Source organism: Squalius cephalus (assembly GCF_949319135.1).
Source record: "Squalius cephalus genome assembly, chromosome: 19".
Taxonomy (NCBI): domain Eukaryota; kingdom Metazoa; phylum Chordata; class Actinopteri; order Cypriniformes; family Leuciscidae; genus Squalius; species Squalius cephalus.
In genome coordinates this window covers 32,850,379-32,875,378 of record NC_137140.1, presented here as the reverse complement: position 1 = coordinate 32,875,378, position 25,000 = coordinate 32,850,379, and the positions used below count along the sequence as shown (strand labels likewise).

At 37.1% G+C, this 25,000-nt stretch overlaps 1 protein-coding gene across 4 annotated transcripts in view; it reads left to right on the top strand.

Annotated features, from left to right (window-relative positions):
• dock1 (dedicator of cytokinesis 1) overlaps positions 1-25,000 on the top strand; it is a 224,234-nt gene that overhangs the window by 43,968 nt on the left and 155,266 nt on the right. For 2 of the 4 annotated variants that reach the window (XM_079851388.1, XM_079851387.1), the window contains exons 11-20: positions 1,025-1,097; positions 4,303-4,382; positions 5,860-5,985; positions 6,641-6,765; positions 8,121-8,219; positions 8,686-8,758; positions 13,391-13,494; positions 14,375-14,555; positions 19,952-20,049; positions 24,625-24,714. In XM_079851388.1, coding sequence (XP_079707514.1) covers positions 1,025-1,097; positions 4,303-4,382; positions 5,860-5,985; positions 6,641-6,765; positions 8,121-8,219; positions 8,686-8,758; positions 13,391-13,494; positions 14,375-14,555; positions 19,952-20,049; positions 24,625-24,714 — 1,049 coding nt within the window. Of the gene's footprint in view, positions 1-1,024; positions 1,098-4,242; positions 4,383-5,859; positions 5,986-6,640; positions 6,766-8,120; positions 8,220-8,685; positions 8,759-13,390; positions 13,495-14,374; positions 14,556-19,951; positions 20,050-24,624; positions 24,715-25,000 lie in introns of all 4 variants that reach the window. The other 2 variants (XM_079851386.1, XM_079851385.1) reach the window with 1 other exon arrangement.

The following is a 25,000-nucleotide window of genomic DNA, read 5'->3' as shown; positions in this document are numbered from 1 at the left end:
AGTCTGTTTAAAGGGTTAGTTCAACCAAAAATGAAAATTCTGTCAGTAATTACTCTCCCTCATGTTGTTCCAACCCCCGTAAGAATTTCGTTCATCTTTAGACACAAATTAAGATATTTTTGATGAAATCTGAGAGCTGGATCACTGCTCCATGGGCTGCTAGGTAATTGATATCTGCCATCCCAGAAAAGTTAGTAAAGACATCGTTAAAATAGTTAAAGTGACTACAGTGGCTCAACCTTAAGTTTATCAAGTGACGAAAATACTTTTTGTGTGCAAAAATCCCCAAGAGAGCGCAGCGAGAACTGAGAAGATGGCGATCATTTGATGGGAAAGTGTGAAAGCTAAGCCATTCATTTTGCTGCATTGGTAAAGCACTTTTACTTTTTCTCATTCGTTTCTCACGATTTGGACATCCAGGAAATGCACACTATAGAACCATTTTAAACACTACATCGAGACCCATCTCAGTTCTCGAGCATGCGTCGTGTTGCTCTCGTGAACTCACTCAGAGGTCCACACAGAGGAAAATGAAGAGTTGAATAAAGTCGTTATTTTATTTTTTATTTTTTGGATAAACTTGATAAACTTAAGGTTGAGCCACTGTAGTCACTTGGCCTATTTTAACAATGTCTTTACTAACTTTTCTGGGCCGGCAGAATGAAATTACCTAGAAGCCTATGGAGGAGTGAGACAGCTCTCAGATTTCATTAAAAATATCTTAATTTGTGTTCTGAAGATGAACGAAAGTCTTACGGGGTTGGAACAACATGAGGGAGAGTAATTACTGACAGAATTTTCATTTTTGGGTGAACTAACCCTTTAAAGTAAATGTCAAATAATGTTGCAATAGTCAATCGTAAAAAAAAAAAAATCCTAATTTCATTGTTTTTTTTATTTTTATTTTTGATTTTGGGATGAAATATGAGCTGGTTATTTCTTCTTTTCATGAGATTCACCCAGAGTTGTTTTCCCAGGCAGTTTCTCTGCAGATATTATTCTCTTCTCATTCCTCTCTCTGCAGTAATGGACGTCACAGACATCATCACGGGCAAGATGGACGACGAGGACAAGCAACACTTCATTCCGTTCCAGCCGTGAGTATGAGTTCATCACATGAGTTCGTCTTTGTGGAGGCGAACGCAACATCACGACAGTGACTGCCTCAAAACCTAGAAAACCCTTCTGAACATTATAAGTGTGTGAAATTTCTAGTTAGGCACTAGGTTTTTAGAAAGGACCAGTAAAACCACAGGCACCTACAGTAAATAGAAGCTTCTTGTTTAATGCAAAACAAGTGCTAGGTCAGTGAGAAAAAAAAATCTCACCGACCAATAATATTTGAGGCTTTTGGGTCATCAAACAAACAAAGAAATACGGCTAAAGATTTTTCTAGGCGACTATTGATTAGTTGCACGTGGCCGCCATTTCGGAATTCGGATCAGCGAGTGTACGCGTAGACACTTCCGGTTTCGCATTACGCTCGGTGCGGGGAGCCGGAGAAAGCCGGAAATTATCTTTTATAGTTGTTTATAGAATCAATTATCACTTAAAATACTACTAAGATCCATTACTATCACACGAGCCAATGGCAATTAAATGCACGGATGCATAGTCAGATTAATTAATGAAATACAACTGTTCACGGACAGAAGATTGTATTTGACTCATGCTGCCTGCATACACATACGCAATGACAATTATGCCTACTGTAAATATAGAGTTACAACTACGATAAGAGTTGTTTGCATAAAATGCAGTGTGAACATTCAACTCGGTCACTGTTGTCTCTCGCTCTCGCTGTCAGATCACCGGAAGTACTGGCGCGCACACTCAAGTTCGAACGTCAACGGTCGCCGTGCAACTAGTCAATTAATCATTCATTTAAACCAATAGTCGACTAATCGCACGTTTATGATATCAATTTAATTATTTAAATCAGAGAATAGATGAGTTTCAAGGCTGAGAAAGAATAGCTTCTGATATGTAACATTGTTCTACATTACAGAGAAATACCATAATACCATAATACTGACTGGAAAAAATGATTATGAATGTGTTGGGGAAAAAACTGCAAGCAGACTGTCTGAAAATTTGAATAATTTATTAATAAACTTGTGATTTCTGAGTTCGTGTCGGCTGCAAAGCTGAAGTTGAGGATGTTGATTCATCTTTTCCGCAGGATAGTGGACGTGCATATAAAGAGACATGGACGTTTCATATAGATTACGTAATCAGAGAATATTTGTTTTTCGATTTGAATTGGTTCATTTAAAAGTAGACTTATTTTTCATGTCTGTGAGGCAAGTATACACTGAGTACACTCTTATCTGTGTGACCAAAAATGGAGTATTTTAAGTTCTTTCTGCTATTATCAGGAAAAAATGCATGTGATTTGGACGGGGCCTCCGGGTTAGTGAGTAAGATAGTTTATGAGGTATTGTGTAGTCATACGTTGTATTTTGTGGCATAAGAAGGTTCATTTGAGTGTTAGTTTGTCTGTGTCTGTTTTCCTGATTTCTGCTGTATCATCTCAATGCTCTGTGTATTTATTCTTTGAAAACAACACTTTACACACACTCTTGTTCTGTAGGAGAGCCATACGTACCTCACATTCTGTCACTAAATAAGACTACACTTCAGTCTTTCTCTGCTTTGCCACTCTCACAGTCTAGCTGGGTCACTCACTCACTCGCTCGGAGAGGAATGGAAGAGTTGGTTGTGAATTGTGGGGTGTTTGAAATGGGTGCACTCACTTTAAGCAGGTTTTTGATTTGTTGCAGCTTATTTGTGACTTCAGATTAACTCCGTTCCAAAATCCAGTCAACTATCTTGCTGTCTTCTGCTGCCTACATAGACCACATCCTAACTGAAACGAAGCCTCATAAGTGACTGAAGTTAATTAGTCAGATAATTATTATAAATATTTAATTCATATATAATCTAAAAAAATAAATAAATAAATTCATAATATAATTTATTTTACAATGTTATATAATAATAATAATAATAATAATAATAATAACACTAATAACACTAATAATAATAATAATAATAATAACAACAACAACAACAATAATAATAATAATAATATTCTGCCAGATACTCATAAATACATTTTTATTAACTTGAATGAAATAATTTTACAGTATAATACTACTAAAAATAAATTTGATAATACATTAATTTAATTCAAATTAATTATATAATTAATTTAACATGAATTTATTATTAATAATAATAATAATAACAACACTAATAATAACAACAATAATAACAACAATAATAACAACAACAATAATAATAATAATAATAATAATAATAATAATAATAATAATAATAATATTCTGCCAGATACTCATAAATACATTTTTATTAACTTGAATTAAATAATTTTACAGTATAATACTACTAATAATCAATTTGCCAGGTGATAATACATTAATTTAATTAAAATTAATTTTATAATTAATTTAACATGAATTTATTATTATTATTATTATTATTATTATTAATAATAATAATAATAATAATAATAATAATAATAATAATAATAATAATAATATGGCTGATAATTATAATAACTTGTTTTAATTAAGTTGAATATTTCTTTTTCTCTTTTTTTCTTTCTTTTTGTTATATTACAAAGACAAATATTCATATAATACACTATTTAATATTGTCATTATGTTGTTGTATTATATCAAATATAAATACAAATGTATTTTTTTTAATATATTTAATTTATAACCAGTATTCATTTAGCTTGTCCACTCTTGGATGCATTTTTTACTATAACTGAGGCATATTAAATGGTATCATAACTTTGCTGCCTTTTAGTTGAGATCTGTCATGCCTTTAAAAATGCAGTCTAGATAGGCAGACTACTAGGTTTTGGAGCAGAGCTAGTGTGTATTTTTAGACTCAGCTTCATCTGTGTTTGGGTGAGATGGAGGGTCATCTCTTAAATTACAGCATCTCTTTGTGTCTCTCCTGTCACCCATCCCGCATTACTGTTTGCTAACAAAATGGCTTTTGTCCCTGTCATGGTATCGGTATCACTGTTTGGTGTCTTCCCTCCCTCTCTCCCTCTCGCTTTCTTCATCCATCTCTTCTCTTTCTTTTTCTTCTGCTCATGTCCACCCTTATCTGGCTCTCTGTGGCTACTACTCTTCTCCTCTCTTTCTCTTCCTTCTCTCTCTCCTCTCCGTTGGCGTGTTGCCTGTCGTGTGTGAACTCCAGGCTAGCGTTGGATGACGCCATTCGCCACAGGCAGCTGAACATCTCCCGTTTTTCACCCAGGGTGGCGGGCGAGAACGACTTCCTTCAGACAGTCATCAACAAGGTCATCGCTGCCAAAGAGGTCAATCACAAAGGTCAAGGTAAAGGTCACTGGGCCCAAAGCCTGCACTGGGGTGAACATTATACAAAGGCCCTATGATTTCCATGACGCAGCACATTTAATTTAATAATTGTTACACTTTAATTTGCTTTCATTTTAAAAGATGAATTAAAATAATATTTTATGCCTTCATATGGTTACCACCCTTTTTGATAATAAATTTGTATTGAATAAAAAAAATGAAAAAAAATACAAATGTAAAAAAAAATAAAACGGGCAACACAGTATATCTAAAAAATAAATAAAACAAAACATATCATAGGGCTCTATTATTGTAAAAAAAAAAAAAAAGATTAAATTGTTAGTTGAAACAATTAAAGTGATTAGACATATCAATATCTGAATTCATAGGGTCCTAAAAATATTTTTTTGTGTGAAAATGTCAATTAATTGTTGTTAAATTGTATAAGTTTTAATAAATTGCATTTTTAATACATTTTAATGTAACCATTAAAACAGAATCAAGAATAATTAAAACGGAAACAAAATGGAATTTGGGAAAAAAATTAAACGTTTTATAGGTCCCTACATTACCCAAGGTTTACTCGTATGCCTACAGTAACTGGTACAAAATGATATCTGTATAGTAAGGAATATTCCTGGTATGAAACGAAGCTGGGATGGTTATTTGACTGGTGTTATTGAACTGCAGTTTAATTATGTGGCCTAGTTTAAGTTTGAGAAGTTAAAAATACGGGATTTTATAAACTGATCTGTGGAGATTGAGACCGGGCTTGTCCCAGATACGATCAAACTGTGTGTCAGAGTTCCTGCCAGGAGAGTTTCACAATCTAAAGGCGCCTGAATCGTACAAATGACAAAGTTATTGAGCAACATTAATTGAAGTTGAATGGGGTTTATCAAGCATGAGAATTTGTCCATGCCAAGGAGAATGGGAACCGAATATGTTGTGACACAAGATCTGTCTGGATGCACTGATGTCAGAAAACATCACAATCCATCACCACAAATAAAATCCATAAGGAATCCATACAATCCTTAATGGTCATAAGATATATGGTCATAACACAATATGATTTTTAATTTTTTTAATTTTAATTTTTTATTTGAGGTGAAGTATGACCTGATTTTTTTTTCTTCTTTATTGGGTTTTATTAGTACATCCGCAGAGTCGTTTTTCATCAATATTCTTAACAGCTCATGTTATTTGCTCAGATTGCTCCATTTAGTCTTTAATTTTGTGGTATAAAATATTCAAATTAAATAACAGTCACTCTGCCTCCTGCAGGGTGTTTTCTCAGCCATTAAACTAATCCGGTGTTCTTAATTATTTTTTGTAGCTCATTAATAATGAGATTTTATATTACGTTCCTGTGAGCTGTTAAGCACATATAGGAAGTGTTTTTGTGTGTTAGTCCTGGAGACTGTGTGTGTGTGTGAGAGAGAGAGATTGTGTATGTGTGCATTTAATTCCACTCTTTTCCTTTGGTCCTCAGGTTTGTGGGTTACACTGAAGTTGCTTCCAGGTGATATTCATCAGATCCGTAAAGATTTCCCTCACCTGGTGGACCGTTCCACCGCTGTCGCTCGCAAAATGGGCTTCCCAGAAATCATCATGCCAGGTATCCATCATCAAACTCTAGTTTCAATAAGATTGACAATGAGAAGTCCACCCAGACCATTAATGAAAACTAAGCTGCCGAAGTGACTTGTAAAGAACTTGTCATGATGCAAATTAGCATACGACAAACCATATGTTAGGGACGTTATCCCTCTCAGAGTTTTCCAAAGGGTTTCTCGCATTTTGGCTGTTGTTGATACTCATGGGCCGGAATAGTCAAGAAAAACTAATTTAGTTTACTTTTTACTTGAGAATAAAATAAGAGTAAGCCACCACCCAAATGATGACCTTTGAATGTTCAAGTACCTCTTGTTTTAGCTACTTTTGTGCATTTTCCTACAAAAATCTAAGATCTTTGGCCGGTTTCACAAAGATAGACTTTGACTATGGCTTAGATATAGTAGATAGTCAGACTTCAGATAGACATCTAAATCAGACCGTTGCACAGTCAGTCTTTATTTTTGTGAAACAGTCTAACTTGCATTAGACTAGTCTATGAGCAAATTTTAGACTTGTCTAACACTATAGATGGGTCTAAAATAGCTTTGTGAAACCGGCCCCTGTATCTAAGATCTCCAAGCGTGGTGTTTTTAGCTGTAGATCATATATTGAGTCTGTTAATAATTGAAAATGAGACGGTGTGCATGTTTCTGCAGGTGATGTTCGTAATGACATTTATGTGACGCTGGTTCAGGGGGATTTTGATAAAGGCAGTAAGACGACACCCAAGAACGTGGAGGTCACAATGTCTGTACACGATGAAGATGGAAAGAAACTCGAGGTAATGTGTGTGTGAGACAAGCATTTTAATGAATAATCCAAATTCAATATTACTGAAGCTCAGTCGATAGCATTTTTAGGGATAATGTTGATTACTTAATTTTAATGAAAATAAAAAATAATGAATACATAATATAATAAAAGCAAGATAAACATGATACAATTGCTATGTAAAGCATAGTTGCATATCAAATAGTTGCACATCGAAAGGGAAGATTTAGACATTTTTAAGCAATATGCATATGGAATTTTAAAACTGAGCTTTTCCCCCCTCTTTCGACGTACAACTACTTGATATAATAAGTGTAGACATATTTTAAGCGCTTAAAAGCAATCAAAGAAGAAATGTATAAATGCTAAAAAGTAAGGGGCCTAAAATTGAACCCTGGGGGACACCATTAGGGACAGAGCTGAAACCACTCATAAAAACAAACTGGTGGTGATCAGAGAGAAAAGAACTAATCCAGGTTAAAATGGTCTGAGGCCCTGTTTACACCTGGTGTTTTGGTCGATCGGGTCACAAGTGGACGATGCTAAATACAGGTGTAAACGCGGTGTGAAACATCTTGAGCTTGTCCACTTTTGACCATTTCCAGAGGTAGTCGAAAACGCATTCGACCGGATTGCTTTCATAGTGTAAACGCTCATGTGGCCGAATGCGTTCGAACGGCGCAAAATACTGTCTTCTCTCCGCATGCTGACCTCATGTGTAAACATTACGGGAAGCCAGACGGGATTTAAACGTTGTCTGCTGAAGACCCAGGTTTGGTTTGAAGACGAAAAACGTACCTTGTTTGTGCTTTTTTACTGCCCACATAATCTTTCCTTCTCACATACACTCGCCCAGTCCCTGCGCCTGTAGAGCGGCTGGTCATTTATTGCCCATAATTGGTGCCTGTCAGCTGTAGCATGTGTGTGTTTGTCAGGCTTTGACAGGCCAGGTGTGTGTATGTGTATGTAAGTGCATGTGTGTTGAATTCCTGACTCTGACTGTGCAATGGTGAGAAATAAAAACAAAATAAATAAAGAATGCAGTTTTTGCTCCTTAGACCATATGGGCTCCTTATGTTTTCCAGTAGGTAGAATAAAACCTTGTTCTTTAATATTTCATATCTCGGATCCGTCACTTCTGATCTCAATTAGCTTCTGAATTTGGCAGGGTGTCAGATTAAATTAAATTCTGTGCAACCATTTGTTTTTTTACTGGCTGGTGTAAATGCACAATGACGAAGTGATCAATGTAATGGCCTTTGGTGGTTCCTCTTTTTAAATAGCTGTTTCTAAAAATAATCTTAAAAAACAAGAAATGTAATCCCAAATTACACTCTACATTTGGTTTTCTTCTTTGCCATCTAGAACGTGATCTTCCCTGGTGCTGGAGATGAAGGCATTCTGGAGTATAAATCAGTCATCTACTACCAGGTCAAACAGCCACGCTGGTTTGAAACCTTCAAGGTGAGCGTCACTTATACTGTCACATCTAATGTGTACTAAAATAAGATAAGATTAATTCAATTGACTCGCCCAAGTGTCAAAATACAAATGTATTCTGGGAATTTTCACGTGAGCAATTTAGAGTCCATGTTGGGATTTTCACTATCTTTAGTGGAGGTTAATAAATGCACAAAATAGCATATATTAACATTTATAATTGGACCTCAAAGAAAAAAAAAAAAAAATCATGATTTGACCCTTTTAAATGTTTAAAATCTCATAAATATACATCGAACAATAAAGATTAAAGTTCAATGTAAAGGTCACAGTAACTGCACCCTGCTTAAGTGTCTGTTTTAATCCACATTTATGTCTCTTTATTAATATTCAAGACCTTTTAAGGTTTTTTCCCCTTGCCCTAGTCTCTTTCTTAGCACATCTTATGTATGTGTGAGATCCATCTTGTTTGTGAATTTCTTTGTTGCAGGTTGCGATCCCGATTGAAGATGTCAACAGGAGTCACCTGCGGTTCACGTTCAAACACAGATCATCTCAGGACTGTAAGTTCAGCACACGTTAGCGGCTCAAAGTTTACATGCGAGTGCTTTCAGAGCTGTTTCAGAGCTGTTTAACCAGCGTGTGGCTTACCTGCTGCCTGGAAATTCAGTCATAAAGTTGAAGTGTGGTTGAGGTCACAGCATGTGCTTGATGGTGCTGGTGGTGTCGTGCTTCAGACCTCTTTAAATGTTCTCGAGCATACTTTTTTTCTTTCTCAGTGGGTTATTAAAATAACTTTTGACTATGACAGAGCCATTTGCATCTGAATGAGTTTGCTATTATTGAGTAGGCTGTTAGGTGTGCATTTGTGGTGCTCAGCTTTACTGTTGCTCATATGTAGGTTTAGTTATTTGAACACCAGACTACAGAGTTTTAGACTGATGCACAGCTCATCACATTAGTTCAACAGACATGGAATTGACCTTTCGCCGAGCCCCGCCCCCCTTAGTTACTGTTGCTACGTCCGACAAACAAATGGTCAAACACGACCAGCGCGACAGATTGCCATGACGGAAAGAGGTATACCCGTGAGTGTCAGTGACCATTTTTGGAGCAATATACCTCCGCGATATCCTCCAGATCGAGGCAAAAGGGGTTACAGTATGCAGTGAAGGGATATATTCAAAATATAAAAATACGCAATGAAGGAGACACGACTACTATCTACGTCTCTATCGAGGCTAATGCTTACCGGTGTTCACACATCATTTGTGATATGACAAAGAACGAGGAATCAAGTGTTTAAAAGCATTGAAAGACACTTACTGTTGTGTTTTTGTGTGAAAGAAAAAACTCTCTGAAAATAAAAGTGCTGTCAGCAATAATTTCTTATGTGTGTTTTTTCGCATAACACAATGACTAAAATTTAAATGCTGCAAAACACATGGGAGTTATATTCCCGATGCTGTAGTTTATTTGATCAGTCACTATATCATTAATCAAGCTTAATTTGACTTTTCAACTACAATTAGGCAGGGTGAACTGAAAGCTTTTACAATCTTTTAGCTATAACTTATATCACTGACAAAAGTATGTGGTGCATTTTCTTCCAAAAATGATTTTCTTTCTCAAATTCATGCTTCAAGTTGACAAAGCACAATAAACGAAATCACACAATAACTGTTTAACCAGACATAGCCTTAATTTGCATCTAAATAACTTTCCTTGATTGTCTTTCATAATGCACTTACCATAATATTTATTAGGGGGACAACAGATCACAAAAATCGCGGTTGAGACCATAATATTTGTTAGTGGGGCAACGGATCATAAAACTCGCGGTTCAGACAATATTATGTTTTTTGAGTTACAGATAGGATAGTTTTTCAGATCAGAAAAACAAAACAAAAAAAACTTTAAGTAGGCTATATCGATACCACAGCCAGCAGACGTATTTATGCTTCGTAATGTTCGACACATTTAACTGGGAGTGCCGTCCACACTGTTTGTGTTTTCGGCTTTGGGAATGGAAAGAACACAACTCCTCCAGACAATCTCTCGTGGTATCTAGTGTCCGATTTACAAACGCCATGGGCGCACGCTTCACCATCTTGCTAATGTTTGTCGGACCTGCTCACATAGTAACGGTTGCTATGATGTGTGATTGGACAATGGCCGTTTTGGGGGAGGGGCCGGCGAAAGGTCAATTATACCTCGAATCATCCTAGCAACCACTCAGAATTCAACTCACTAAAAACATTCTGAACACAGTAGACACTGCATAGCAACACCAGAGAAACTACTCAGAATGCTCAAGCAACTCCATAGCTGCACTTTAAATCTTTAATTTTATTTTTGTTGTTTTTTATTTTTTGTTGTTTTTTTATTTTATTTATTTTATTTTATATCATTTCATTTTTTTATTGACTGTTACTAATTATTTGATGTATCTAAAAACTGGAAACTTTGTTTTTAATTTGTGAACAACTAGAGTTTAGAAAAAAAAATTTTTGTAGTGTTTTAATTTAATTTTAATTTAAATTTTATTTATAATTGGATTTTATTTCTTTTTTCATTTTATTTATTTATTTATTTATTTTTAATGACCGTTACTCATTATTTTAAGTATCTGAAAACTGCCGTTTTTATTGTTTTTAATTGCTAAACAACTAGAGACTAAAAATAAAAAAAATAATAAATTAAAATAAATAATAAATTAAATAATGGATTTAAAGTGCAGCTATGCAGTCTTATCAATTGGTCTATCAATTAATCTATTAATAATTTATGTGCCCATACTGTCAATATATACACTCATACAAGGCCTATTTGATTTGGTTTAAAACAAAAAACCTTAATAACAGCATACCAGAACCCAAGCAACCACCCAGAATTCCCTAGCAACCACATAGCAGCACACTATATTTTGAATACTCTATTAACCACATGAAAACGTAATGGCAAACACCCAGAACACCCAAGTGTTGTCGGGTTTAGCACGGGAAAATGCCTCTCATAATTGCTTCAGAAGATGTAAAAAAACCTGGTTTATTGTGCAGCTCTGAAGTTGTTTTCTAGCTGTTTGTTTGTGTGTTTTGCTGAAGAGGGAGTTTGTGAATCATATTGGCAGTGAGTACGAGCATGTTTGAGAATCCTGGAAGGTTGTTTATGGGCCAAGAGGCGTCTGGCGTACGGCTGCGGTCATCACACTTAGCTGTGTGTGTTCAACCTTATCCTGGCAGCCGCGTCTCTCCATCTGCCCACCACATGTTGCCACGGCAGCGCCAGGATGAGAGGGGTGGGGTTTTGTTGCCAGGCGCTGGGCGGAGGATGTAAAACTAGTCATTTAGCGCAAACAGACAAACTGGAGCAAATAAACGTCTCGTCAGCTGATCTTATAAGAAACACTATGACAGTCAGAGGGTCTCACACATTGACTGCTGATCTCAGCACAGTTGTTGTCTAGAAGTGCTGAAATGTCACATTTTTAAACGAGTTGTCATTCTGAAGATTATTTTTATGGCAGGTCTGGACTGAGTTAGTGCAACTAGGATTTACTGTTCAAAAGTTTAAGTTTGAAGTTTTTTTTTTTTTTTTTTTTACAGTAAAGCCATAATGTTACAATTTCAAATAAATGCTGTTCTTTTAAACTTTTCCTAAATCCTGAAACAAAATCCACAAAAATGTGAAGCTGCAGAACTGTTTTCAACATTGATAATTATCAGAAATGCAAATCAGCAAAACAAAAACATTAAAATTGATATCCACTTAAGATGAATTATGATAATTATGAGTTAATTCGATTTCCGTGATCAACAAGCATTGAAATGCTGACATTCGTTTCAGATTCAATTCAGATCAGATTCTGATTCAATTCACTCTGTTCATATTAAGATCAGTCCACTTTAAAGAGTATCCATGGTCAGTTGCGTTTCGAAACACCGACATTTCAGTTTCAATTTATAGGGATTTCTGTGATCATCTGAGCTTTTAAACACTGGCATTAAAATCCGTTTTCTCAAACAGATTGATGCTGACAGGCAGTCAAATGTCAGGGAGAATCAGTTGTCGGGATCTTCATCCCTGTCGTACGCCACATGTCTGCCTGTCTGTTTCTTTCTTTCTGATTAAATTTTGAATGTAAAACCATGAAAATCTCATCTCCTGGTTGATTCTGTCTGCTACTGCCAGAGGCTTTCTGCGGTGTAGGGACCTGGTTCCCTCAATCCTTCTGTCCTCCTGGTACTGCTGTGATGATGATGATGATGATGGTCATCTCATGACCTTTCTGACTCTCTCTCCTCTGTCAGCAAGTGCTGTGTTGGCTCTGATGCAGACGATTTTGAGTTAGGAGATTCAAGTGTTTGTGTGGTTTTTCTTAGGTTGATGTTGACATTTCCGTTTTGGGATGAAGTGCGGGATGTTTCTTTTCTGTCAGAGAACAGACACACTTCTGGATCTCTTGATGAAGCACACAGGCTCTCAGAGGTGTTGTCTGACTGAAATATGCTAGAGATGATTAGAGTCACGCTGATCTAGAGCGCTATCAGATTCTGTTTGATACAGTTGTCTATGTTATGAAAAGAGTAAAATGAATAAGGAATAAGTTTAGGTTCAGTTTAGATTAAGTTGCAGGTAGGGGGTTGGGTATCGTTTGAATTTTATCGATTCAGATTCTTATGATTCCTAATTTTGATTCAAATAAGGTAAAATAAAAAACTTGGATATCATTCACATTTATTCTAAAGTCTTATTGCAAAACATGTAATTGTAGCTGAATGCCATGAGCAAAGGTTTACAAATACCAAAGCAAAAACAACTAGCCCTACTAATATACATTTCAACTCAGTAATGAAAAAACAAAAAAAATTAGCAGTCTGTTAATAAATAATAAATAAACTGTTTTAGGTTTATTTTCAGGTTTTCAGGTACAGAAACTGTAATCAACTGTAAAATAACACTGCACTTTATAAATCAAATATACATTACTAATGTAGTAACAAAAGTTATGCTGTTAAGAACCGCGAGTTAATTTTCTCGTTGTATTTTGTTGTTTGACAACAGCAGGAATATTAGGCTGCTGTCACTTTAAGAGCTGCACAGATCTAATATACTGTTACACGTGTGTTTTCTTTGTCAACTGTTTACTTCCACCTAAGACATAACCGACTGTGTGCAATGTTCTTTCTCTGCAGGCAAGGATAAATCTGAGAAGAACTTTGCTCTGTCGTTTGTTAAGCTGATGAGGTATGACGGCACGACGCTGAGGGACGGAGAACACGATCTCATCGTATATAAGGTGAAACCAACACAATCACCACTGTCTACAGTGCTGTGATCTCAAAGCACACACACACACACACACACGCGCGCATACAGAGATGTGAGTTGTGTACTGATGCTGCCTGTCCTCGATTGTCTCATTTAACCTTTGACCCCACATCACAATGTAATCATTATGCAATTAAACTTTGTTCATGTGTTCAATCCATTCACATCTGCATATTAAATAGCTTCATTAATGCAGAATGTCGCCTGGCCGAATCCTTTTTGAGCTATGAAAATTAACCCTCATACAAATCATCACTTTACCACTGATGTGAAATCGGTTTTGAACGCTCAAGCAAATCTGTCTCTGTAAAAGTAGAATTAAATGTATTAAAAAAACAGTAACACTTTAGTTTAGTGTCCAATTCTTACTATAAACTAGTATCTTATTAGCATGCATATTACTAGGATATTGGCTAAATATTAGTACTTATAAAGCACATATTAATGCCTTATTCTGCATGACCATACTCTACATCCCTTAATCCACCAAAATACCTAACCTTAACAACTACCTTACTAACTATTAATAAGTTGTAGTTAGGAGTTTGAGGCAAGTGAGAGTTGGACCCTAATATATAGTGGGTAACACTTTATTTTACAGTGTCCTTGTTACGTGTTACATAGTATTAACAGTACATTATGCATAATTACATGTAACTAACCCTCAACCAAATCCTAATCCTACCCTAACCCTATAGTAAGTACATGTAGTTTACAACAGCACACACATTTGTTTCAACAAGCCTAAATAATGTTTTTCCTGACTGACAGCTGTCATTCATTGAAGGCATTCTTTAGTCTTGTGCAAAAGAGGTGTTGTACTCATGACTGTGTTTCTCTATTTGTAGGCAGAAGCCAAGAAACTGGAGGACTCCACCATGTACCTGAGCTTGGCCTCCACCAAACCAGAGATGGAGGAAAGAAATCCCTCGTCAGGGAAGAACACGCAGCATCTCGGCAGCTTCACCATCAGCAAAGACTCGTTTCAGATCTCAACGCTGGTGTGCTCCACCAAACTCACACAGAACGGTGAGACACGTTCTCCCCATCATTTCCTCTAATTTCTCTACTCTTCTATCAGTGAAAGTGGCCATAAGGCCACAAATAGAATAACTAGTGCTGACAAGTCAGTGTTTGCAACCATTTTACTGCAGTAATGTGACATATTTCTGACTAAAACGGCATTTTGAAAGTTTCTGACTTAGACTTAAAGGAGAACTTGGCAACTTTTTTAACTTAATAAAACTGTCTAGAATTTATTTGGATGGTTAAACAACCTGTTCTGGTGATATTGGTGACTTTCCCCGCTCCCCCCAGCGTTCCCAGGCGGAAAACCAACCTTGCAACTTGGGGACTACCGTCCCGGCAAGATAAAAATTGGAAGTCTCGTGAGAAGCGAGAATGAGAACAAGCGCGAAACACGAATTGCTTTACTGCAATTCGACATAAACACACACGCATGTATGCTGTATTACCAGATTACCCACCTCGGTAGACATAGCTCCACACGATACAGTTGGCTTGCTCCGATCAAAACAAATGCACATGAGCAGCGGTAGAGAGGGGGAGGAGGCCGCCGCAAGTGAGTTTTTTACGACCGTGTTGTGAAATATACGCCCCCCCACAGCTGTAGGGGGAGCTCGTGGGGAAAACATGCGACAACAAAAGGGAAAATCAGCAAAGAAGTGACTAGAGTTCGCTAGAGTTGCCGAGTTCTCCTTTAATCAAATAATTGATTCAGTTGTGAAAACGGGTTCCTGTATATCACAGGTAGTTGAAAATAAGTGCTTGCTAAAGTCAACCAGTGTTTTTTTTAGTATCATTGAGATACTATTACAGTCTTTTTTAATAGACTACTATAATAGGGGGAAACTATAATAACTAATTTTAATTCAGAATCACACACAATGATCAGAAATGTCTAACAAGTAAAGAGGGTGAGTTTTGATTTCAAGTTGACATCTGTATGTTTTGTGATTCGAAGACGAGCTGTGAGGAATTGCAGATGCGGGAAGATTATTACAGTCGGATCACATACAGGATGCAGTGAAGTCCACTGCAGTCCTGACGCAATCGCTCCTTTACTCCCTCCTCTCCTCTTTAAGCATGCGTTTGTTGCTCTATGAATCTTACAGAAACTGCGTACCCATCAGCCTTTGGTCATGGTGTAGCGGCAGGCATGAATATGTACAGTGGACAGGTTCACGACTGGAGAGCACTGCGGTAGTAAATCTGATGAGCGAGTTTGAAATACTGCGGGAACTTAAAATCAGAGATGGATGTCACAGGGGGAGCATAAAGTCGTCCAAGGATAGGCCAATGAAAATAAATGATACAGGATAAAAGAAAGAAATGAGTCCATTGTTTCTTTCATCGATTAATCTACAGTGCCATTGCAAACAGAGTTATATTGCATCCGAGTTGTGAGCTTGCAGTCTAAATTGATAGTGATAAACCAGGTTAACACAACAAAATGCGAAGACAATAAATTGAATTTTGAATGTAGTTGTCTTCTAGTGGCAAATGATTCATTTGAGCAGTTCGTCAGTGAATCTCTCAGAAAGACTCACAGGTATTGAATCAGTCTGATGAATATCTGAGTGGCTATGATATACATGAGTTTGGGGGCGGGGCTACATGTTTATCCAACCAATGGTAGACAGAGGAAGTGTTTGGGAAACCTGAAAACACTTTGTTATGCAGATTCATTTAGTGATGCAACTTTAAAATGTCACAATAATAGTATTTTTTTTTATAGAAGTCTTTTGTAACATTATAAATGTCTTCACTGTTGATCAATTGAATGCATCCTTGCTAAATAAAAGTAGCCTAGTAATTTATTTAAAATCGCACTGACCCCATTTTGGAACAATTTATGGAAGGGGTTTCATAGAAAGTTTTAGTTGCATGATTCATTTTTTGAGCATGTTTGAATGAATGATAGTGCCTCAGTCTGCTCCGATAGTCATGTTGTAAAGGACTCGTGATTCAGATACATGCGTCTGCTGAGCGATTCAGGGTCAAACGCGGCCTGAATGCAGAGCAGCCAAGCGTTAGTGATGCCATCATTAAGATTGAGATGCGTGAAGTCACATCAGAGAGCATGCTGGCCCTGCGACGGCAAAGATGAAGACAAAATACACGTGCGAGAGTGAGATGGAGTGAAGTCGGCATCAGAAATAGCCTCTGTTAGTGCATGTGCAGGTATGAGGAGGAGACGGACCACTGGCTGAAAAATCACTGAGAGAACGTGCAGCGTTTATTACGAATGGAAGTCGTGACTTTTAGAATAAATGCTTGAGTAAATGCTAAATTCAAGATGTGAACTCTTTATGGCGTGTTTAAGCTGGTAATGCACATTCTATGGTGGACAGACGTCCCTGTTTTTCTGTTTTTGGTGTCTTGTCCCCGACTGGAGCTGTCCCCATTTTACAGCACATTCACAATAAAAGCTAGTAGAAATGAGATCCTATTTATAGTTATTAATAGTTTTAATTATAATTTTTTTTAAATATACTGTATTTTAATTTCAGTTTTAGTAATTCCGTTGTGTTTTTTTCTTTTTTTTAATATGACTGTTTATTCTTTTATTAATTTTATGGCAGTGTTTTAGTTATTTTAAATGAAATAAATATTTATTTTATTTAACGTTTATTTTATTTCTAAGAAACACACACACACACACACACACCTAAAATGCAAAATATGCCTAATAATGGAGATTAAAGATCCTTTTCTAAAAGCACAAACATAAAATTTAAATGAAAATATTAAATTAGAAATATTTGTTAAACAGTTTTATTATTCATATGTTTTCATATTTATCTTGTAACATGCTTTTGTGAAATCATAATTTTATATAATATAATACATAATGTAGCTTTTTGCAATTGTTACTATTTACTATTTTTAATAGTGTGATTTTTGGTGAATTGTATTAAAACCAGTTAAAGGTAGTTTGACACACTGGCATAATATAATGAATAATAATAATAATATGGAACCAACAACAATAAAAAAAAACAACAACATAGTGTCCTTTTTTAAATTTTATATATAATTACAAGCAAGATTTCACTGATATTTTGACCACTGATCCAGGAAATGTTTCCCATTCATTCTCTCTTCTTTTCCTTCACTGGTAAGTAGTGAGAAATAAGTGCACTATCATTAAACTTCACAACAGTTGCTGATCTTTGATGTAAATCAGCTTGTGCTTCTGAGACACTTTGAGACACTTAAAAGCGGAGCTAGCAAACACTTGACTGCTGTCAGAATGCCAAGATGTTTTCTGCTCTAATTTCAAAGCTCCCCTGCTACACCAAGACACAAGCAGCAAGAACCATTGATACGCCTCACGCTATGCAGTGTGCAACGTGAGAGCTTTATAGGTCATCTTTATCCCCGCCGGACAACAAAATAATTCCTCTCACATAGCGTTATGAGGCAGTCCGTGCTTGTGAATTGATTACAGAGGTGCTAATGACTATTAGCGTGCGGTTTTACGCGACCCCTGAGCCACGGGGCCAGTTTAGACGGAGCTTTAATGAAGACCTTTGTCAAAAATCTCAGTTCTGCAGGTAGCAGATGAGGTAATGAGGTCGCTGAGGAATCGTCAGATGGAAGACATTAGCATATAAACACTGGTTTTGATTGTTGTAGGCCATAGAAGCTCTTTTCCCCCTGAGAGGCCTTGTCCATCAATGCCGACTTTGTTTTCTTTTTATATCACGTTAAATGTCGAAACAGTAAAATAGCTAGGCTCTTAATATCATATCGAGCCATAGAATCCCGCTGTTCTGCTACACCAACTATTTGTGGTTTCTGCATAATCAACACAGGTAGAAATCAATAAGAAATGCTGGAGCGCTGGTGAACGTGCGTTTTATGGTGGCTGTTTGACTTCTTTTTTTTGTGCAGTAAACTTCCTTGATGATTGAAGAGCATTCTGAACACAGAAACCTTTCTCGACCAATAAGAGCGAGGGATTTAACATTTAACATTTATGCATTTGGCAGACGCTTTTATCCAAAGCGACTTACATTGCATTTCACGATACACATTTACATTCTTATCAGTTCTTGCTTTCCCTGGGAATCGAACCCATGACCTTGGCGTGGGATGAGTCTTTTTTAAATAAAGAATGGCAGCACCGCTCACTTTTCCAATGGCCTGACAGCTCTTTCTGTCTCTGATTCTTATTAAACCCACAGGCTGGGGTTGTAAATGTTGGGATCTTTAACTCTCTGAAACGTCTCTCCCACACAGCCACACTTCCTCATGATGTGATATGATGATATGAAATCTCAGTCTCTGCTGTTCTTCTGCTCACATCCTCTTCTTTGTTTTATTATGCAGCGCACTGGACTTTATTCTGATGGGGCAATTGTGGCACGCTGTGGCAGAATATATTTGTTTAATTAATGCTTAATTGATCATTATCCTATGAAACGGCTTGTGTCAGGATCCTGATTACCTGTTAGGCTTTATGATGTTATAACTACCGGTTGACTGTACATTGAAAAGACTTGATATTAAATGTTAATTGGCCAAGACAATGTCAAATGTAGGCTTCCTGTTTGATTTGTTTTTTTAAATTACATTTTATAGATTTAAATAATGGTTGAGTAATTGTATTTAGTTTTCGTTATGAATTATAAATTTAGAAAATATATTACTCTCATTGTCATTTAACATTTAATAATATTTAATAAAGCAGTTCGGTATTAATGATTACATTATTTGTAATTGTATTGATAAATGATATCATAATAATAGTATCTCTCTCTCTCTATGACAGCCCTTCAAAGCACAATCCCTTGTCTCGTCACATTACGTAATTTCAGGTCACAGCACTTGTTTTTAAATGCTTGCTGGAATGCCTCATTTCAGTTTAAGAAGTCAATCACTCCTGTTGCCATGACGATCACCATGGGAGCTGCTCAAATGGTGTTGAGAGTTCCCAAGGGAACCATATGAACTCTGCAACTCTCCATATCTCATACAGGTGCCAAGCGGCACAATCCACATGAGTCTTTCCCAGTGCGTCATCGCTTTAACAGCTTATTCCTGTGTAATTCAACCAATAAAGGAAGGCAAATTAAGAATCATTTAAAGAGCATTTGCGACCTCATGAATCATTACGGGTCATTCCCTCTGGCTGGTCTATGAACTCTGACTGATAAACTGCTTTATTGGTTCATATTTGCCCAGATTTCCATTTTCTTCTATCGTTTTGCAACAAAAAACTTTAACCGCGGTAGAATCAATTTTACCTAAAGACTGTCATGGCTTATGTCTTTATCAGCCAGGCTCAGAGCTCATTTTATTCATATGTCTGTTTGGGCTGTATGTACTAATGAATGTTTAATGTCCAGGTTAGAGAGGTGAGTGTGCTAATGCTGTTTTTCTTCGGTCTCCTGTAGTTGATCTCCTGGGGCTTCTGAAGTGGAGGTCCAACACCAGTTTACTACAGCAAAACCTGCGTCACCTGATGAAAGTGGAAGGAGGAGAGGTGGTAAAGGTGTGTATAAAGCCTCTGACGGAAAGAAAAACAAACTCACAGCTTTCATTCAGACTGCCGTCTGGATTCATGCAGAAATGTATGCTACTGACGTAAAATGCTACTAATGTAAACGTTTGAAGTTGGTGTGGAGACTTGCGCTTTGATTTATGATATGAAATTATGAATGAACTCTCTGCTGTACTTCAAAAGCTTTTTGCTTATTAGTTTTTAGATTTTTTTTTTTTTTTTTTTGTAAGCCAACCAGCAAAAAATGCTGAGATATTTATAGAAATTGCATTTCCGAAAGTGTTTTCACTATGGTGTGTGCTCGGGTCTGTGCAATTATATAAATGCTGTATATGGATAGCACGTTTACATTGCAATGTCCTCGCTGTTTGCACTCAACAACAAACATATTGTGCGACCAGTTGTAGTCTGATTTGAACAAATGACTCTTATTTCTATTTCTATCGCTATTTCATTAATGGGCCAGAAAGCACCATGAATCAGTCTCAGTTATCACTTTGACTCACTCGCGTCACTCAAAAAAGTTACTCACTCGATTCAATGCATATTGCTTTATTGGCATGACATACTTATGTACATATTGCCAAAGAAATCAAACAAGCAAAAACATACATAAAATTCATTCATATATATTTAATTATACATAATAAATATATATATAAATATGTAGTACATATGAAAGCACTATATAAATGCCTCATTCATTCATTCATTCATTCATTCATTCATTCATTCATTCATTCATTCATTCATTCGCATATCAATAGTTCTACTACTGTCTCACTCACTCAAGTCACTCACTCGCTGGCTCACTTAAGTCACTCACTCACTCACTCACTCACTCACTCACTCACTCACTCACTCACTCACTCACTCACTCACTCACTCACTCACTCACTCACTCACTCACTCACTCACTCACTCGACTCGACTCACTCACTCACTCGACTCACTCACTCACTCACTCACTGGTTGTTCATATTGTTAGAACTACACATTCTAAATAGTGATGTTGTTGTATTAAATGGAACTTAAATGCTATGAACTGTTTATTTAAAAATCCCTCTAAGATAAGGCCGAGCTCTGTTGATTTCCCTGAGCTTTTCCCTCATGGATCATGTGTTTGAATGTCAGTTTGCTCTTGAAGGCGTTGTCTCATGATTTTTCTTGCCGCTGTGAAGGCAAACACACTCGAGCTGTCAGCGGCTTAGAGAGAGAAAGATGGAGGCAGAGCTTTCTGTGCTGTAAATGTCCCCTCAACCTCCCTGTAACATATTTTGCAGCCTTTCTACCATGTCATAAAAATAGAATATATAAAACGTCCAGCCAGGACGATAGTGGCAGGTCTTTCAGTCCGTATATCACTGGTTTACTTGGGGTGTTCACAGTTGTAGTTCGGTTTGTTTGGTCCTGACCAAAAAAACAAACAAACATTTAGTCCTTGGCGTTCACAATGGCATTTTAACACCGAACCTAAATATACTGAACCTAAAGGCATAGGGATATGTTCACAACCTAAATGGACGGCTTTTATTATGTATATTTCACGACAGAACTTACCGAAACATCCAAAACAATGCTGTGTTCTGGGTTAAATGCGCTCGTGAAGAACTTATAAAGTGTGTAAAGGAGTCAAAACAGCGGCAGGAATCCCTCCGTCACACACACAAACACAGATCTGCAGCGACGAGATGCAGTTCTGACGCCTGTACTCAACTGTAATCGGCAACATCACGACTATGATGAGAAAAAACAGGTTTGCTTGAGCATTCTGTGCTTTTTAGGGTCACATCTTGTGACATCATGTCCTGTTTTTGGTTTGTTTACATGTCTTTGTTCCGGTTTGCGTTCATATTTCAGTCGAACCGCACCAGAGTTTGTCTATCGAGACTCGGTAATCGAGTTTTTCAGCGTCTCGGTCCGCTTGTTTGGTGTCACCAGGGTTTGGATGGCAGCGTTCACACTTATTCATATGAACCGCACTAACAGAGCAATCGCACCAGAGATCCTTTTAATCCAACCAAAGATTCCAAGTGTGAACACAACCTTAATGCATGTTGAAAATGGGTTGCGAATGCCGTTTCATTTTAACTTGGTAGCACTTTACAATAAAGTCTCCCAAAGTTCCTTATCCTAGTATGTTCTGGCAGGTTTCATCCTTCAAATGGCAGACAATAAATAAACCAGGCGTAAAAGCTTTTGTTAAATGTTGCAGTGGCCTTGAATCATTCCTGCAGATGTTTTCTCCAGTGCATTTATAGTGAAGTAAGTGATCCGTGCCATGGGGTAGATTTTGAAGAAAGCGCTGTCAGGAGCACAAAGACGATTGCACAGCATTATTATGTCCTCTACGCAGCTTTCATGCGGCATGTCCGCACCGTCTGCAGAAATTCAGTTTCAAACTTGGCAGTTATAGGAAGGTGTTTTAGCACACAGCGTGAGGGAAGTACATAATCATGTTGAGTGGGACGTCTGCTGGAAACATAAAGGGAGGTCTTTCTCTCATTCTCTGTGGTGAGTGGTGAATTGTTCACTTTATTTCTGGCCAGGACTGCTGTGTGATCTGTGTGTGTGTGTGCGGTTGAGAAACACTCACAGGAGCATCTTCAATTAGTGTGTGATCTCCATATTAACAGTTGTTTGAATTAACAGCATTAGACCACCCAATGACAACTCTCATATATTTAATCCAGTGGGGATTTCTTTAAGACTGCAAGGGAAGCTCGGCTTCCCCTATAATGTCAAAACAATTAATGGTCAAATATGTACTATTGTGTTAACATTTTATTGACTATAAATGCGCTAGAACACGTTCATCTCAAAGACGATTTTGTTCAGAATCAGTTACATACAGCAGTTCGGCTGACTCGATTTCCTTCTCATACATTCCCGTAGCATCACAGTGCATCTCCCTGTTGAAGCCCATTGCCATTGACTTCAGTGGGGCTGCTTTGAACAGTTTTTTCAGCGCTTCGAAACTAGACGGTCATTGGATAAATGCTGCGATTATGTCCCGCCCACAGACGCTCAGCATCTCTGAGGGTGAATGAGGAGTGGGCTGGCCTGGACTCCGGGCTTCTGCCTGATGATTGGAGGGTCTGTCGAAAGAGTGCATCTCCTTTTGATTGACAGTGATTTCGTACTATATAAAGTCGCTGACGCTGGATCTATTCGAGCTCAGTCCCATCGCGGATTTTTCAAGTGTAGTCGAAAGACAAACTGCTGCAACCTATTTCTTGGTATTTGCTTGCCGAAATTGCTAGCCAATTTTCATCATACGTTTCACACAATTATACACCACATTCCTTGTTTCTGTCGAGTTTTAGATATTTTTTTTAGTTTGTTTGTTTGTTCATTCATTCATTCATACTTGAATGCTTGGGGTGAACTAGCCAGCTAGCAAACTGCACACGATGGCAGACAATGCTATTATTTTCGACCTGATTTTGGCGAAGCCATTTGAAAGTCTTCCTTACGAGGAGAAACAAAATTGAGCTTCCCCTCTTTGAAAGACCAGCCGCCACCACTGTTAACCACACTTGAGACTTGAATAGCTAATTAAAAAAATATATAAATAAATAAATAATAGAATAGGACATATTGCAGTTTATCTGTTGTTGTTATATGATTACTAAATTCTTTTTGATTTTCATTACTAGTGTTAATTATCGACTCACATCCGTAATTTGTTCACATTTCCATAACCAAAGCATCCTTATTGTTCACAGAAAGAACATGAGAGCGTGTTCATGTTATAATGTCATCTTTTTCCTGTCCTTTTCATTAGAATAATTCTCTCACTCTTCCTCCATCACCTGCACTTTTTTTGATTGCTTTCTGAGTTATGTGTACAGCTTATGTGAGCGGTGGCATCTTTAACATGCCGAATCTCATCTCAGACTGAAGACAGATTCATGGCCGCTATAGACTTTCGACGTCCTGTATCTGTTGGGACTTGTTCTGCTCTGAATATATGCAGCACCTTCAGTGCCGCTAGAGTGAGCGTTTATTTATTCCCTCAAGGGCACATTCCTCCTCTCCTTGCAGTGATCGTAACCAAAGGCCAGATGTGCCAAACACTGCGCTAAAAACACTCGCGCTCAGAGAATATCAGCATTGAAATGTTTTCACACTGAACTAGTTACCGCAGTGTCTTTGCGAATGCATTTACATTGTGCTTATAAAAAGATCCATGAGAATCTTGAAACCTTGATTTGTTTCAACCTTGATTTATTATAACTGTTATAATTATGAGAACATGGCATTTTCTGAATGCTCGGACTTTGTGAAGTAATGTCGATATTACGTAGTGAAATGAAAGCGAACAGAGTGAATGAACATGTTGTTTCAGGTTCTGAACTGCATAGCTGGATGTGAGCTGCCGTGATGTCCTTGGTCGATTGTCATTGAGCATCAACTGAATGACAGCAGACATTAAAGTGGACAGCATGTGTCCAAGAAGCTGACAGCATATCGGTTTTCACAGTTCCTGTAAAAACACAGACACACACACCGCACTGTGATGGTCAATTTCGTCTTGTAATCTGTGTGTGTTTGTGTGTTCAGTTTCTGCAGGACACTTTGGACGCCCTCTTCAACATTATGATGGAGAACTCGGACAGTGAAACGTTTGACACTCTTGTGTTTGATGCTCTGGTAAGATTGTCTTAGTCTGTGCTTCAATCAAATATGCACAAATTAAAAATAAAGTATGGACATTATTTCAGTCCTTAAATCTTACAACCTGGGTGACTTTCATATTTTTTATAATCTGATATCTGAATATCTTATAATGAGAACAAAATGCTGTTATTAGAAGAGATATTATTAGTATTATTAATAATAAGCGTGTTTCTTTCCTGTTGCCCTAACGTGATATTTGTTTTAAATGGTAAGATTAATATAGGTAGGTATGTCTACATATTTTAACAGCTCATTTTAA